General features: G+C 38.9%; 1 protein-coding gene across 7 annotated transcripts in view; it reads left to right on the top strand.

Annotated features, from left to right (window-relative positions):
* LOC148015611 (calcineurin B-like protein 3) overlaps nucleotides 1–17715 on the top strand; it is a 101356-nt gene that overhangs the window by 9940 nt on the left and 73701 nt on the right. For 3 of the 7 annotated variants that reach the window (XR_015688398.1, XM_087665653.1, XM_087665658.1), the window contains 3 exons: nucleotides 6654–6768; nucleotides 9187–9269; nucleotides 9645–9704. Coding sequence is in view for 6 of the 7 variants with exons in the window: in XM_087665653.1 (XP_087521779.1) it covers nucleotides 6654–6768; nucleotides 9187–9269; nucleotides 9645–9704 (258 nt within the window). In the remaining variant the exon portion in view is untranslated. Of the gene's footprint in view, nucleotides 1–6188; nucleotides 6251–6348; nucleotides 6422–6613; nucleotides 6769–9186; nucleotides 9270–9644; nucleotides 9705–17715 lie in introns of all 7 variants that reach the window. The other 4 variants (XM_087665654.1, XM_087665656.1, XM_087665657.1 and 1 more) reach the window with 3 other exon arrangements.

The following is a 17715-nucleotide window of genomic DNA, read 5'->3' as shown; positions in this document are numbered from 1 at the left end:
GAGCATTTGATGTTGTTGCGTGATTGCTGAGGTCTCCCAACAACTATTGCGTGCCAATGGCCTCCTACGGCTCCCAAAACCGATCAACAATTACTTCCTCTCTCAGAGCTGGGCAATGAATTGAATGAGTCTCTCCCATCCCAAAACAATCTTCTCTCTCATTGCATGGGCATTTTTGCCAAGTGGTAGCCTTCTAATCTCATTTTCCAGTAATTTCTAGTCAATTATTTAATTTTCAAAATTAATTAATTTTGAAAATTAATTTCAGCCCCTCTAACCTTGCCCAAAATTAATTATGCTCATCCACAATTTGATTGGCTAGGCCATTTGCAACCTAAAGTTGTCCCTAGTCTTAATTGGCCCTTAGATTGACATTAATTAATTAATTAATACTTGGTTCCTAGTGTCACCACTTACACTTAATGGCTAATTAACTTTCCCAGGGCCAAAACTAATATCAATTGACATCCAAAACCCATGTGGCATAACTTGTCACAACTTTTACCTTTGACACCCACTACCTTCTCGGGGTCCTTAGCTTGTTGCCATGAAATAACTACCATGTGCAACACATGTGCCTTACAACATTGCATGTTTGATTATTGAATTAATCAAATGTTACTTACTAGTAAGAGTAGAGCATCTAAAAAATTTCACGTCTCTATGATAGATATCCCCCTTAAAGTCCTATCGTCCTTGATTGCAGTGCATTGTGCAAAAGCAAAAGTATATTGCATTGGAATTTCCATAAGGCATCATGTCACAACATTGGCCACTACTGTCTAAGTATGTATATATGTCCAAAACTTGCTACCATGTGCGGGATAGTTATTTCACAGTGTGGGATCTAGGACCCCCAAGATATCAATTGTTGGTGTTGAAGGCAAAAGTTGTAATAAGTTATACTTGATAGGTACTAGGTGGTACATGGTGTTAGAATTTGGCCTAGAACATTTAATTAGCCAGAAGCGTCAATGGTGACACTAGAGAATTTACATTAATTAATTCATGCAAGTTTTGAGGCTAACGAGTGCTCATGATTATTTGATTGATAAATTGGCCTAGCCAATTTAATTGTTGGCCAGTTGAATTAATTTTTTAAGCCATAAAAAATATTAAATTAATTTTTAAAATTGATATTTTGAAAATTTATTTAATAAAGCTGGATAATATTGAAAATTGGATTTGGAAGGCTGCCACTTGGCAAAACTTGCCCATACAAGTGAGGAAAGCTTGGTGGTAGATTGAGAGAGGGGGAGTCATTTTTGAGGTGATTCAGCTTTGAAAGAGGCTATAGAAGCATGTCACTAGTAGTTCTGTCCCTTTTGCAGTCACTAGGAGTACTATCAACAGGAGGTGACAATAGCCCAAGGCCCTTGGACGGCAGGGGGCAGCTGAGCAAGGGAATTTGTGGCCAGGCAACAGCACCTTGGTTGTAGGTGAGAGCTCCAAAGGTTGTTAGATTAGAGCAGTTGCAAAGATCAGCCTGTTCTTCATGGCAAAAGTCCAAATCTTCTCTCTCCTCAGCATTCTCTCTTATCCCCTAGCCTATTCTCATTTTTCCGTGGCAAATTTCAATATATTCTTAGAATTTAGAGCCTAGAGAGTTGAAATTCAGTCATTGAAATTAGGGATTTTGTCACGAGGACGTGAAAATTTGATGCTTTGCTTATGTTTAATTGACATTTGATTAAAGGATTAATCAAATATGCAATTAAAAGATGCACATGTGTTGCACATGTGAGGTTCAAGCTACTTTTTCACAGTTGAAGGCTGAAGGACCCTGTGAAAAAGATGGGTGTCAAAGGCAAAAGTTGTAACAAGTTACACTTGTTAGATTCTAGGTGAATTTTGGTGTCAGTTTGCCTCGAGGACCATTAATTGGCAATTAAGTGTCAGTGTGGTGACACTAGGGACTAGACATTAATTAATGGATTAATGCTTGTCCAAGGGTCAATTAATGCATGGGACCACTTTGTGTTGCAAATGGCCTAGCCAATTAATTTTTGGATGGGCAAGGTCAATTTTCTGGGCATGGATTAAGGGCTGAATTAATTAAATGACTGGAAATTGCTGAAAATGGATTAAGAAAGCTGCCACTTGGCAAAACTGTCCCATACTCTAACACAAAAGCACAAATAACAATCGTATGACAAAGCACAGACTGATAAAAGAACACAGTTAGGGTTAGGGTAACTCAGAGACAATGAACACAGAAAATAAGTGAAGTGATATAACTGCTAAATATACAATGCTCATGCAGTAAGTATACTATGCAGTGAATGAATACTGAACCTTGAAATCGTGTATCTCAAGGATCAAGGCAGGGGTAATGAGCTGGAGAGCGTGTCGTAATTTGAACAGATCCCGAATCTCAGTAAGGCAGCCTCCAGATGTTGAACACCGGCAAACGCAGCAGCGAGAAGCTGGATCTGATGTAGACGGCAGTGAGGAGAGAGAAAGAGTAAAAACATAGGCTGCAGGAGAGAGAAATACTAAAAACGCAGGCAAGATATCTTGTAGGAGAGAGAAAAACTAAAAACGTAGGCAGGACAGCCTGCAGGAGAGAAAAAGCTACCAAACGCAGGCTGGACAGCCTGGTGACAGCTTGAGGACAGCCTGCAGAAGCTGGGCAACAGTTGGAGGAGAGAGAAAACTGCCAAACGCAGGCTGCAGATGACGTGGCAGGCAGTACGGCAGCAGGTCTGTGCAGGAACAGCAGTTGCCTGGTTGGGATCAGTTCCAAAGTACGAGAAGAGGGCTGGAAATCAGGTGCCAACTGATGTAGACAATGATGGACAACTTCGGTTGAGATGTCCTCCGCCAAGGGGTGTGGGTAGCAAGCTGAAACACCTAAAATCTGCAAAGACGAGATTTGTTTGAATGGAGGTTAGCATACGTATTTATAGAAAGTTTTGGCCCTCCCAAGTGGGTTTGTGCTTATGGGACATAGAAACTCTCTAGGATCGCATTTCTTTTAAATAGACAAGGTTTCTTCTTTAATTAAGCAAGTTGTGGTGCTGTTTAAGTAAAGTTAATAAATTTTTAGCTCAACAACTACCACCCTCTTTGAGGAGGATGGCTGGTTTCAACTAGGTTGTGCCTCGCCATGAGTAATAACTTGACTAGTTTGAGAGTCTATGGCCTTGATTGCGGTTCCCCCCAAGGTGGGAGACATAATTTACATGGTCAATTGAAGTGAGATCTCGGCCCTCGTTAGTATCAAACTTGACCCGACCTACACCATGGATCTTGACTGAGAAGTTGTTCCCATATTAGATGTTCTACGTTGTAGGGGCTAGGGAGACAAAAATGTCCTAGATGGGAGTCATGTGATGGGTGGCTTGACTATCCATAATCCAAACATGTGAAGATATGCTCAATCGGGTAGAGTGGGCCTTAGCGCTTGCCTCATTAGGAGGTAACTTTCAAATATGGACTAAGCTCGAATCCTCTAATGTTTGTATCTCTAGGATCGGGGAAGATAGTATGAGTTGGAGAGAGTGTCATACTTTGATGGATCGCGAAACAAAACAAATAGCCTCCAAAGATGTACTGTAGCAGCAAACGCAGCAGTGTGGAGCTGGGTCAAGGTCAATGGGCAATAAACAATGGAATTTGGTTAGGAAGGAGGAGGTGATACAAGATAGGGTTGAGTGGTAGGCAACTGTCATGAGGACATGAAATTTTGTTTGCTTTATTTAACATTTGGATTAATTTTTAATCAAATGGTTTATTTATGTGTTGTACATGTGAAGTACAATAGAGATTATTTCATATTTATGAGCCAAGGACTCGAGAAAATCAATCGATGTCAAAGGCAAAACTTGTCTAAAGGAATGTTGCATAGGTACTAGGTGGTATCTGGTGCCAGAAATTGGCCTAAGACATTTTATTAGCCATAAGTGTTAGTTGGTGACACTAGGGATTTTGCATTTAATGGTACTCAATGCCAATCCGGGGGCTAAAGAAGACTTGGGAACACTTGGGAGATGAATTGGCCTAGCCAATTTAATTGTTGGTTGGTCAGACTAATTTTTTGGGTATTAAAATAATCATATTAAATTTAACTTAAGAATTTTAAAGCTGAAATTTAATTTAACAATGTAGATATTGTTGGAAAATGGGATTAGAAGGCCGTCACTTGGCAAAACTTGCAAATGTAAGTGGGAAAGACGTTTTTAGAGAGAGAGAGAGAGAGAGAGAGAGAGAGAGAGAGAGAGAGAGAGAGAGAGAGAGAGAGAGTCATTCTAGCCTTGTGCAAATTGAGAGAGATAGAGAGAACGTTGCCATAGTTGCTACAATAGTTGACATGCCATTTCTAGCTAGCAAGAGATCCTCTGGGAGCTGGTGACATGACGTGAAGAGACAACAGTTTGAGGGTTGTTTCAACCAAACAAACATCATATCCGGTGTGTTCCATCAATGGAGATAGATTTCATGGTTGTCTAGACATGACTGTAGTTGATTTCTTCCATTTTATTGCGACGGAAGTCTGCATTTTCTCTCTCAGTTTCTAGCTATTTTGCAGCCTTGCTCCGAAGATCTTAGGATTCCAATCCGTGAAACTTGAGATGTTGTATTTGTCTTTGTTGTAAACCCTAATTTATAGTATAAATTAGGTTTTGACAGCAATCTCAGTCAGTGTGCTAGGAGATCGAAGCTTCAAAACTTGAATTTTCAGGTCTAATAATTAATTTTTAGCAATATTTAAGTGAAAAACCAGCCAACATTTGAATTTCCGCCAAATTTCATTTCTCAGGGAGTCAGTGAAGGCCAATAGCCCGAGCAAATCAAGGGGCAAATCAAATTGAAGACTTGTTGGTCATTATTGAACGCAAGGGGCTTTTGGGTTGCGAAGGGGATTGAAGGAATCCCATTGCATTCAAATTCAATTGCATCTAACGATAAATAAATACCGAAAGGGGTGCCAATTTTAGGGCCAATAGGTTGTCCAATATCCAGTATTGATTGGTAAACGTTTGTGTTTCAGTGTTTCATTAATTATTGCTTGCTGTAATAAAGTTATAATCAGGTTATTTACCACCCCTCCATGGAAGGGAGGCTGGTTTCAGCAGCTTGTCTATTTATGGATGGATGGGTCCTCCCAAGTTAGGGTTTGGCTGATGGGACATAGACACTCTCTAGGATCATGTATCTTCTTAACAAAAGTTTGGTACTCTTGACTTTTGGGCCTGGAATTAAGAGCTAATTAGTTTATAATGCAGTTTCTAGCTCAACATGCTAGGGTTTGCATAGAGAAAACATAGAACGTATGATCACAACTAAAATACAAGGGCTTAGTAGAATCTGATGAATGAATTAATGGTGAATATGAATGTGTGGAGAAGACAATACAAATGAGATGGTCAAGGATCGGAAATGTCCAACGATGATTGACTCTTCTGGGTATAGGCTGAGGGAGAGTGTTGGAGAGTGACTTCCTCCATGTACAGATCCTGAGTGCAGAAAATTGAAATACCATCAAATATTGAGTAAATGAAGTAGACTGGAGCTGAGGGTGATGCCATGCAGCAGTGGAGGGCCAGCTAGGGTGGAATATGACTGAATATCTGATGACAAAGGTGAAGGATCTGTAGGAAGTGTTGGAACCACGAAATGCAGGTTGCTGATTATGAAGACAACAAACATGGAGTAGCAAGTTGCCATTCCCCATGGAGTAGAGGAGGCTAATTGACATGAAAACAGCAAAATGTGGGTCTAGACAGCTGTGTGGCAGAAAACACTGCTATTGCAGCCTTAGGGCAGCAAAGGGCAGCAAAACGCTAATGTCTGTGGCAGAAACACAGCCTGCAGCAACCAATATTGAGTCAGAGCAGCGACATCATGTTCAAATGGCATTCAGTAACAATGCTGTATAGGCTGAACCAATGGCAAAACGGTAAAGAGTGCTTTAGACAGTCATAAATGGGATGCCGTATGAAAAGGTCCCAAAATGGGTGGTGAGGAGTCTAAACAGGGAGACGATTATAATGCTAAGATTTGCTTGCAGTCCAAACATCATTCCATAGCTTCTAGTAGTGGCACATCAGTTGGCAGCATCTGCGAAAACTTTCCCATGTGTGTTGTGATTGTGTTTATTCAGTTTGATATAATACTCAATTATTATATGTGGGTAACAATTATTATAAAACTTTCCCATGTGTGTTGTGATTGTCTCTATTCAGTTTTTGCACAAAGGAGCATTATGATATAATACTCAATTATTATATACGGGCAACAATTAAAGGTGTGCACCTCCCTATGTGTGACCATCTACATCGTGCCTACAGCATTTTGACAATATTGAGCATTCATTCTTTTCAGCATTGGTGCATGTTTCTGAAGGTATGTGTGGAGACTATTCACTGGCACTTTTACTTTCATCAGTTGTACTAGTAATGCTTCTATCATGACTGAGGTGAATCCTTCCCTTCTTATATCCTCGCTAGTCTTTTGTTATTTGTTGATGGCTACTGGTTTGGATTATTTGGTAAATTGTTTGAGCTTTTATATCAAGATGATTAATATATTAAGGCCCTGAATTCAAAGCAAGGTGCGATTATAGTCAGAGAAAGTGTTCTAAATGTGGATCTGATGGAATGCTTTGCAGGGATGGAGTGTATTAAAAATGTCATGATAACATGTTGCAGTGCCTCGAGGGCTTGAAGTATGTCTTTGAGTCCTGCCTAGTTTGTCTAGATTCCAATGAAGTAAAGTATCCATCTTTCATTGAGCACCCAGAGATCATTGCAAGGGAGACAATCTGTAAGTCTTTGCAAACCTGAATTTACATGCCTTCCAGCTTGACATTGTTTATGTTCATTGTTATGAAAGTGGGCAATCTGAAAGTGTATTGAAACTGGTATGTATGTTACACAACTCATGTTGTTTTACAAATTGGGCTAGAGGATAAAGAGGGTGGCCTTCTTTTACTAGGGCTGATACTCGAGGAGTTACCTCCTATTACAAGTGTGCTTTACGAGGATTTGTTTTGTGGTATTTTGTATTCACAGAGTGGTAACTGGAGTGTTGATTGTATTTGTGTTATTATGTAATTAACATAACAGTAATGGGAGTGATATTAGTTTATTCAGGCTATGCATCATGGCTTACATAAGCATCTCCTAAATTGGGAAAAGTATGGGCTAGGTGTGATTTAGATGCGATGTGAATGTCATGATCATCATGAATGAAGATTGTGGTTTTAGATTTGTCATTGCAGTAGTGATGGCCAATATCCACAAATGTGCATTCCTAGTGGTGTACTTCATTAGAGTCAGTGAAACTAGCATTCTTTCTTGGGAAGGGTGGTAATAACCAGATCAATCAATAATTACAGCAAGCTATTAATTCACATAAACTAAAATGCACACTTTACCACTTTAATCTTGGACAATGGACAACCAGTCGGCCCCGAAATTGGTGCCCCTTTTGCAATATTTCTTTATCTTGAATTGCAATTGGATGAAGTACACTTGAGGTTCCTTCGATCTCCTAGGATATCCAATGGCCTCTTGTTATAAAAAATGACCAGCAAGCCTTCAAACCAATTTGCCCCTTGGTTTGCTTAGGGATTGGCCTTCACTTTTCTCCTTGAGAGAGAAATTTAGTCCCAAATTCAATATTGGTTGATTGGCCTTTTGAATCTCTCTATAATCTTTCGATTTTAGCTGTTGGAATTCAAGTACTAGGCCCTAATTTTGAGCATGCTTCTCTAGGTGGTGGTCAAACCCTAATTTTTGCCCTAAATTAGGGTTTTGGCAACAATTTCTGCAATTTCTTTTCTAACTCAAAGTTGGAAATAGTTGAGAACTATTGAGGGATTGCTAATAGGTGAGAAGGGAAGCTAAGGTGAGAGTAAATGCTGTTTTTGTTCGTGAGAAAGTACTTCAACCAGCTGCTGTCCACTGTAAAACAATAATAAATGCTGTTGTCCAGCAGCCTGGAGGCTCCAAATGGCTATTGCCCTGCTCTTGCTGATCTTGCATGCTGCTGCTCATTGTCTAGATGTTGTTACTTGCTTGTAGAGCTTCCTCGGGTGGTTGAAACAGACCATGAACAATTGGCGGTTGCAGTCGTAGCACTCTCCTCTCTCTCTCTCTAGCCTCTACAAGCCTTTGAATGGTTGGAATGACCTTTACCTTGCCCCAAAATAGTTTTCACCCACTTTGTATGGGAAGTTTTGCCAAGTGGTAGCCTTTTAATCCCATTTTCCGGAATTATTCAGCTTATTAAGTTAATTTTCAGAATGTTAAATTTGAAAATTGATTTAGTAATTATTTTAGTGCCCCTAAAAAATACTCTAATGAACTAACTATTAAATTGGCTAGGACAAGTTTCTCTCCCAAGTATCCTTGAGTAGCTATTAGCCCCTACATTTGCATCAATTAATTAATTAATACATAATCTCTAATGTCACCATTGACATTAATGGCCAATAAATTGGTCTATGTGAAAATTTGATATCGGGTAACTTGCACCTCACATGCGTAAGTCACATTTATACATTTGATTAACTCTTTAATCAAATGCTAAGCAAGGCATCAAAATTTCGCGTGGTCATGACAGTTTCACATTTGATTAGCTCTTTAATTAAATGCTAAGCAAGGCATAAAAATTTCACGTCCTCATGATGGTAAGCAAGCATTTCTCATTTCCTCGTTTTTTTTTTGGGGGGGGGGGGTTTGTAAGCAAGCATTTTATAAGATGGAACACGATGCCCAATGGCCCAAAAGAAGAAAAAAGAAGAGGAAACGAAAAATCTAGAAAAGCAGTAGGTTGAGAGACTCCCATATTTTCAAGAAGGTCTTGGTTCTTGTTGTATGGCAAGTAGGACTTGAATGCCTGATTGATGTTACATTCCCGAAGGGTTGCACCTTGTGAGTGATTCTTCCTTCTTATGAAAGACTAACGTGCACAAACTTTTTCATAGAAAAGAGAGAAAATTTTTTGGTTTTTGGGGGGAAACCTTGTTTTATGAAGGAAAGGGATTTGTGTTCAATTACAGGGTTTGGTTGTCATTTTTCTCTTCAAGATTCCTGTATATAACCAGAGTTGAACACACTCCAAGACCATGCATGTTGGAAGATGCTTTAACATTGGCAGGAAGTTTAAGGGAAGTGTGCAGCTTGCAGGAATTCTTAGCTTGGGTATTGTTTTAATTAGCCGCTCGGTTGCATGCAGTCAGTGTTAGTGAGGTGGAGGCATTATATGAGTTGTTTAAAAAGATTAGCAGTGCTGGAGATGATGATGGTGTAATAAATCAGGTATTTTCTTCTCTGCAATGATCAATCAATGTAGTTATAATTACAGCCCTTTCTGAACATCTTATAAATGTGCCAAAAGTTTGATTTTTTGATAATTGTATGTTTCAATCTTGTCAGTAGCCTTTGTAAGCCTGTGTTTTGGTGCTCATTTTTTAAAAAAAGTTTTTTCTTTGTTTGGTGGCTGGTTGATGTATGCTTACCCTGCACATTGTGCCTTTTTTTGCGTTAGTTTGCTAAGGACTTACTGGTATCAGCTACATTTGTGATCACTAGCAATGCTGACTTGTGTGTGTCTAAACATTGTCATGCTAAATTGATCATTGTTTCAAATATTTGGTAAACACATTGAGGTTTTCATTTTCGACACCTCTGCAGGAGAAATTTCAATTAGCTCTGTTCAAAACTGGGAAAAAGGAGAGCTGGTTTGCAGATCGGGTAAGCTTTCACCTGCTGACTTTGTTGGCATGCATCTGATTACTCTTTTGTTTTTTGCCTCTCTGTTTTTGTGTTTATTTTTGTTTTTTGGGATGTTCCAATCTGTTGTGGGAAGAACAGCTTGAGCTTTTATTCCATGAAAACATTCCCCCTTTTGTCAAGCAACACGTTTCCTTGTTGAATATTAGATAGAGTGAGATCCGAGTGGGGTGATGGAAAGGCCATTAAAGCCAGAAGGGTTACATCATATATCTTAAACATAACTATTGACATGATGATGGCAGCTTTTAAAAATTTTAACAATCCTTTTTAAAACTATGGGTGCCAGCCCACGCAAAGAACTTGGGCTTCATTGCACTCAAAGTTAAACTCTGTCTTCTTTTCCTTTTAACATTTATTGGCCAAGCTGAAATTTTTGTCTACTATAGTAGATGTGTTATCTTAGTCTAGGGGCATGGTCACACTTATGTTCTCACTTTTAGACTTAACTCTCCATGAACTGGTCATTTTTGATGCATCAAATTTGATTGTTCATCTTTAGTCTCATTGGCTTTTGAATTAAGCTGCCTTTTGCACAACTTGAGTCTTGTTGCGTACATTGCACTCAAAGTTAAACTCTGTCTTCTTTTCCTTTTAACATTTATCGGCCAAGCTGAAATTTTTGTCTACTATAGTAGATGTGTTATCTTAGTCTAGGGGCATGGTCACACTTATGTTCTCACTTTTAGACTTAACTCTCCATGAACTGGTCATTTTCGATGCATCAAATTTGATTGTTCATCTTTAGTCTCATTGGCTTTTGAATTAAGCTGCCTTTTGCACAACTTGAGTCTTGTTGCGTACATGCTTTGGAGAGCCACAAAGCCTTTTTACACGGTTTTCTCTAAACTTGGAGGCTGTGCTATATCTAAGTACCCTTTCAAAGCAATTCAGAAAGTACTACTAAACTTGGACTATTCCAGTGGAAACATGATCAAGTTTTAAGAAACCAACATTTTGGTAGGGCTTTAAAGGTTAAAAGTCTGGGAAGCCCATTAATTTTAAAGTTGGGCAGCTAAAAATGAAACTTTGGACAGGCCATTTAATTTTAAAGTTGGGCGGCTAAAAATGAAACTTTGCACAGGCCATCTAATATTAACAGAGAGCCACAAAGCCTTTTTACACGGTTTTCTCTAAACTTGGAGGCTGTGCTATATCTAAGTACCCTTTCAAAGCAATTCGGAAAGTACTACTAAACTTGGACTATTCCAGTGGAAACATGATCAAGTTTTAAGAAACCAACATTTTGGTAGGGCTTTAAAGGTTAAAAGTCTGGGAAGCCCATTAATTTTAAAGTTGGGCAGCTAAAAATGAAACTTTGCACAGGCCATTTAATTTTAAAGTTGGGCGGCTAAAAATGAAACTTTGCACAGGCCATTTAATTTTAAAGTTGGGCGGCTAAAAATGAAACTTTGCACAGGCCATTTAATTTTAAAGTTGGGCGGCTAAAAATGAAACTTTGCACAGGCCATCTAATATTAACAGAAATATTATTTTAAATTGAACATAAGATTTTGCATGTCTTTGGGGAAAGTAGTAGCTGCCATTTTTATCTCCGTCTCTCTTATTTAGGCTGCACCAAGCTGAGATAGCCATTTTGGGCTGAGAAGAAGGCTGAGAGAATCCATTCTAAAGGTGAGGAGATAATTTTTAATTACTGTGGATTGAGGAGTAGGAATTGGACCTGCAATCCCATGCATTTGGAATATCTTGACAGCATTGTGGCCAATAAGGAAGCTTTTTGGCACTAGGAAGTTGGAACATCATCATTTTGCTGATTTTGATCTGCTGTGTGCCATCTTTTACTGGCAAGGAATATATTGAATTGGGCCTGTCTTGGTTTGCATGTTGCAATGAATATGCCTTTTCTTGTGTAGACATCAGATTGGGATGAGGTCAGTTTGCTGCTGTGCATGTGCTTGGAGTTGTCAACTTGGGCACGCATGCAAATTGCAATGCTTACAAGCCATGCAATAATGGAAATGCATGTTGATTTTGATTAGAATCCAAGTGTGACAGTTTTAAATCGCATGAAAGTCTACCGTTGGTGAGAGCAACAATGGGCTGAGGTATCATGGGCAAAGCTGGATTGAATTGGAAGAGCATGCACTATGGATTCAGGGGCAAAATAGGGACCAATTTGTTGCTTTTTCTCAACCAAAAAAATCTAATTAGTTGAACATTCAGATTTTGTAATCCCTTTCAAATGGCTTCATCAATAAAAAATACATGGCAAGGGGTCCTAGGTTTGTGGCTAATTGGTGTTATTTCTTCGATGTGGGATCATTCTAGCTCCACATTGGTGAGTCTATTGTTTTAATTTCAAATTTGTTCATTGTGCTCAAAAGTTGGATAGGACAATTAGGCAACATCAAGGATTCAGAGTGCTATTCAGAGCTTCTTTTGTTAGAGCCAATATTTGTACAAATCCCTATTTTATTGTTGTATTAAAGATTTGAGGATCTCTTTTACCTTTCTTGAGTTGAGAAGTCTGAGTCGAGAGTTGGTATCAAAGGCAACACTTGATGGTAGGTGAGGAGGGATGGGATCTAAGAAGTTACAAATTTTTACTATCTTTTCAATAGCAAGTTGGAGGTTTTTTTTTTTTTTTTTTTTTGGACCATGGTTGCATTGTACAAAGATACTTTATGCACAGATCTTGCAATGTGAGTGGAGCAATGAAGGCAACATGTGTGGAGGTTGTGTCTCTTCTCCAAAAACTTACTATTCTCCAGAATCAAATGACTTTCTCTTGCTTGATAGTCTCTTGGCTTTGAGGGGAGGTTGCTGTGACAGGTGGCGGGGTGCATGGAGCATAGGTGGGAGCGTTTCGAGCGGTTGATGATCCTAGATTCAACACATGAAAAATTTAGTATGGTTGGCTCATTGAACTAGCAATGAGAGGCTAGTGTGGTTCAAGTGTACCTACTGTCACGGGGACGTGAAATTTTAAGATGCTTTAAGCTTACGGATAACATTTGATTAAGTTATTAATCAAATGTGGAAGGTTGTTTAGCAGATGTGATGCACGTAGCAGTTATTTTATGCTAACAAGCCAAGGACCCTAACGATGCATGGATGTCAAAGGCAAAAGTTGTGATAAGTTATGTTGACTCAGCTTTGACCCTAGGAAAGTTATTTGGTCAATAAGTGTTTGTGGTGACACTAGGGACTAGCATTAATTAATTAATTAATGCAAGTCTAAGGGTCAAGAGAGGTTGGGGACCACTCCATGTTCCAAATGGCTTAGCCAATTTAATTATGGATGGGCACATTTAATTTTGGGTAGAGTCAAAAGGGCTGAAATTAAATTTTAAGGATTATTTAATTTTGAGAATTAATTAAATGGCTGGATAATATTGAAAAATGGGTTTAGAAGGTTGTCCCTTGGTAGAAATTACCATGCAAACTGAGAAAACGTTTGTGGGGGACTGGTTCTCAGCGATTTAGTTAGTTTACAGCCTGGGAGAGAGAAAGAGGGGGGGAGCTGTTGGTCCATTTTTTGATCAAAGAACATCAATTTGCTGCAGAGGACAGCCATCTGGGGGTGGCAGCAGGCAAGGGACAACAGGGAGACACCCTCTAGGGGCTGGCAACAACATTGCTGATGAGGTGACAGCATTTTGGAGGTGCTTGGTAGTAGGTTATTGCATCAAATACAGATTGGAGAAGGCAGCAGGCAGATTTTAGGGTTTTATCGTGAGGAAAATCAGATCTCTCTCTCATCTTGGCTTTCTCTCACCTTGTCCAATATTTTCTCATATGATCTCAGCATTTCTCACCCATTTTGAGCAAATCTTAGCCATATCTGGTGGATGGTAAGAGGATTTCTGCTGTAAACCCTGAATTTCTGCAGAAATTAGGGTTTGACACCACCTTGCGACCTTGTCAATAGGAATAGGTATCATACACTGAATTCAGCACTTGAAATTTTTGTAATTGTCAGGGAATTCAGTATCAGCCAATTCATTGTAAATTGGGGCAGCATTTGGCCAGCTTGTGGTTCCAATTGTGCAAGTCTTGGGTGAAAAGGCAAGGGGCAAATGGCTTGAGTTACTTGTTGATTGTTATTATAGCAAGGGGCTTTCGGAACAACAAGGGCATTTGCATTAAAAGATAAAGAAATATTGAAAGGGGCATTGATTTTGGGGCGTGCACGGTGTCCAATGTCCAAGACTAAAGTGGTAAAGTGTGCATTTTCAGTTTATGTGAATTTTACGCTTGTTGTAATTAGTGCTTAATCAAGTTATTTACCACCCTATCCAAAGAGGAAGGTTGGTTGCACCTCCGCTAACTTCATAGAGAGGATTGATGCAGGGTGGAAGCACTTAACTACCTCTACTTATGTTTCCAATGCCCTCAATCCTTCTCCATTGAGTGCCTTTAGGCCACTTTGAGCATTTCCAATTGTCTCATGCATGTATCCCTAACCATTCAGTGGATCTTCGCATCTCTCTCACACCAAGAAGAAACAAGCGACGATGGTGAAGAAATTAAACATTGTGAAGTTCAAGGGCTAGTAAAAAAGGGATATTGTCTACATTGGTCTGGCAAATAGAAGGATCTAAGATTCTTCATGTCTAGAAGACTCTTTAGGATGAAACAACTCTCTGGTGGGAGTTATATCTAAAATCACATGTAGTGAGTACTTGGGCCGAGATGTGTTTGGTCATTCTTCAACACTTTACTAAGATGGACTACAAATTGTAGGAAAGGAGTGGTAGTCCTATAGGAAGAAACAAGAGGAGGATGTGGACACTTCCTTCACTTGCTTCACCAATTTCTTATTAATGTATCCCTTTCCCATTATCAAGGATGAGATAAATTCTAAGTTTTTGGATACCTTGCACACCACCATTTTAGTTGATATGGAGACTCAATGACTATAACTTATGCAATAGGCCATGGAGTTGGCTATTAGCTATGAGAAGTGTAAAAAGATGGGTCAATTCAATCAATCCATTGTTGCTAAATTCGAAGAGAAGGGCAAGTCTAGGAGTAGTGGGGGAGATCCTTCCAAAAAGGCAACTGTTTCAAAGGAGCAAAATAAACTAAAAGGAAAAGAACAAGTGTTTCACGTGTAAGCAGATGGGGTATACAACCTGTAATTTTCCTAAGAAGCTTGAGCTTAAAGAATGAAACTTCCAAGGTAGTAGGAGTCAAGCCCTAATTTACAATGAATGGGCTGGCCTTTGAATTCCTTGACAATTACATAGATTTCAGGTGCTGAGTTTAGTGTTTGGTGCCTTCTCCTATTGGCATGGGTCTCGAGGTGGTTGTGAAACCCTAATTTTTGCAAAAATTTAGGGTTTACAGCAGAAATTCTCCTATTATCCACCAAATTTGGCCGAGTATCTACTAAAAATGGTTGAGACATGTTGAGATCTTTTGAGAAATTATTGGAGAAGGTGAGAGAAAGCCAAGATAAGAGAGAAATTTGATTTTCTTTGTGGGTAAACTCTAAAAGTTACTTGTTGCCTACTCCAGCCTGCATTTAATGCAATTACCTACTGCCAAGCATCTCCAAAATGCTGTCACTAGCCCTTGGAAGGTGTCTCCTTGCTGTCTCTACCTGTTGAGGTTTCCAGATGGTTGTCTTATGCAACAAATTGTGGTTATCTGATCAAAAAATGGACCAGAAGTTCCCTCTCTTTCTCTCTCTCTCCTGGGTTGTAAATTAACTGAATGGCTGAGACCCAGCCCCCTAAAACGTTTTCTTAGTTTGAATGGGCATTTTTGCCAAATGGTAGTCTTCTAAACCCATCTTTCAACATTATCCAACCTCTACCTGTTGAGGCTTCCAGATGGCTGTCTTATGCAACAAATTGCGGTATTGTGATCAGAAAACGAACCAGAAGTTCCCTCTTGCTCTCTCTCTCTCTCTCTCTCTCTCCCCCCCCTAGGCTGTAAATTAACTGAATGGTTGAGACCCAACCCCCTAAAATGTTTTCTCAGTTTGAATGGGCATTTTTGCCAAGTGGTAGTATTCTAAACCAATCTTTCAGCATTATCCAACCATTTAATTAGTTTTCAGAATTAAATAATCTTGAAAATTAATTTCAACCTTTTTGACCTTTCCCAAAATTAAATGTATCTATCCATAATTAAATCGGCTAGGCCATTTGTAACTTGGAGTGGTTGGGATAGCTAGATGTCATTCAATTTGATATGGGAGCTATACATCATTATATCCACTTCTAGGATTGTTAAGGTTCTACATCTTCCAAAGGATAGGTTCGAAACATGAAAACCATCATGTATTGGTTTTGAAGGGATGAAATCTCAAATTACTCAAATCCTTGAGAAATTATAGATTAAGATAGGGGACTATGGAGATAATGAGAACTTTGTCATAGGAGATGTATCATCTGAGCCATTGTGATATTGTAATGGATACCTTGGTATAGAAAAGTAGATTCAGCCATTGATTGGAATCAAAGTAAATTTCTTTAAAATGTAAAAATGTATCTTTTGATGTGAGAGACGAATGAAACTATATTCCCATATTATTCCATGTACGAATTTCTAAAGCAATGAAAAATCTATTTCCTTATATTTAATTTTCGTTACGGATTCTAATAAAAAATTTGGAGCTAGAGAGTTCATCTTCGGTATGAATGAGGAGTGAATAAGTTTCTTAAAGGAGCATGAAGGTTGTTTTGTTGATGTTTCACCTTGTGAGTAGTCACTAGAAGGGCCAAAATATCATCACATCAACGTCACTTGTAGGAGCTCACCTCCAAATAAGTCATCTTTTTGTGTGATCCAAACACAATAAGAGGATATTATGAAATAGACAAACAAGCTTTTGGAAAAAGGTTTGATAAGTGCTAGTTTATCACCTTTTTGCTCTTGTTACGGGGATGTGAAATTTTGAGATAATCTAATCTTGCTGATAGAGGCCAAGGATCGCGAGGATGCAGTGGGTGTTGAATGCAAAAGTTGTGATAAGTTATGTCAACTAGGATTTGGTGGTCAGTTGGTGTCAGTTTTGACCCTAGGATAATTGTTTGGCCAATAAGTGCTAATGGTGCACTAGGGACTAGCATCAATAAATTAATTAATGCTAGTCTAAGTATTAGTAGAGGTTGCGAACCACTCTAAGTTGCACATTTAATTTTGGGTAGGGTTAGAAGGGTTGAAACTAATTTTCAAAAAATTCTAAAAATTAAATAAATGGTGGAATAATGCTAAAAAATGGGTTTAGAAAAAGCCATGCAAATTGAAAAAACGTTTTCGGTGGTTGGGTGTCATCCATCAAGTTCATTAACAACTTGAGAGAGAGAGAGAGAGAGAGAGAGAGATCTATTGGTCCATTTTCTGATTAGAGAACAAACAATTTGCTGTAGAACACAACCATTTGGAGGCATTAGTAGGGAGGGGACAGGAGGAAGAAGGGTTGTCATGTTTGATAGTGTCTGATTAGTATAATGCGATGCTAGTATGGTACTAATCGGACTAATAAATCTTGGACCTATGTTCGATGAAAGAAAACATACATATAATTTTAAGTCTATGCTTAATGTTTGGACTTAAAAGTTATAACATAAACTTAGAGATTCAAGTCAAAAGTGCAATAGAGAGTTGAAATAAGACTCGAGTCAAGACTCAAGAGTATAGTATGCTGCATGAATAATGAAACCGACAACTTTATTATGAGCTAGATTTGCAATCTCATATAAAAAGTATGCAAAAATGGATTGAGATAGCCATTATCCATGGCTCAATCCGAATCAAAATATATGATTGCTCTAGGAGCTCATATCACTCTCGGCATCGAAGGTGGAAGCATCCTCATCGCCGCTTGAGGAGCCATCATTCTCCTCAACAAAATCACCCTCACTAATGACATTGCTATTGTCATGATACTTCGGCTCTCTAAGCTGTATGTGAGAGGCAGTGATAGGTATGTTCTCTTGGGCCGAACTAGGAGTATTTCTCGAGCCACTTCCACACCTTGTGTAGAATTTAA

Source organism: Lygodium microphyllum, chromosome 24 (assembly GCF_053477565.2).
Source record: "Lygodium microphyllum isolate KBCC chromosome 24, Lygodium_microphyllum_v1.1.10, whole genome shotgun sequence".
NCBI lineage: Eukaryota > Viridiplantae > Streptophyta > Polypodiopsida > Schizaeales > Lygodiaceae > Lygodium > Lygodium microphyllum.
Note: the sequence above shows the minus strand (reverse complement) of the source record. Positions and strands in the feature narration are given on the sequence as shown.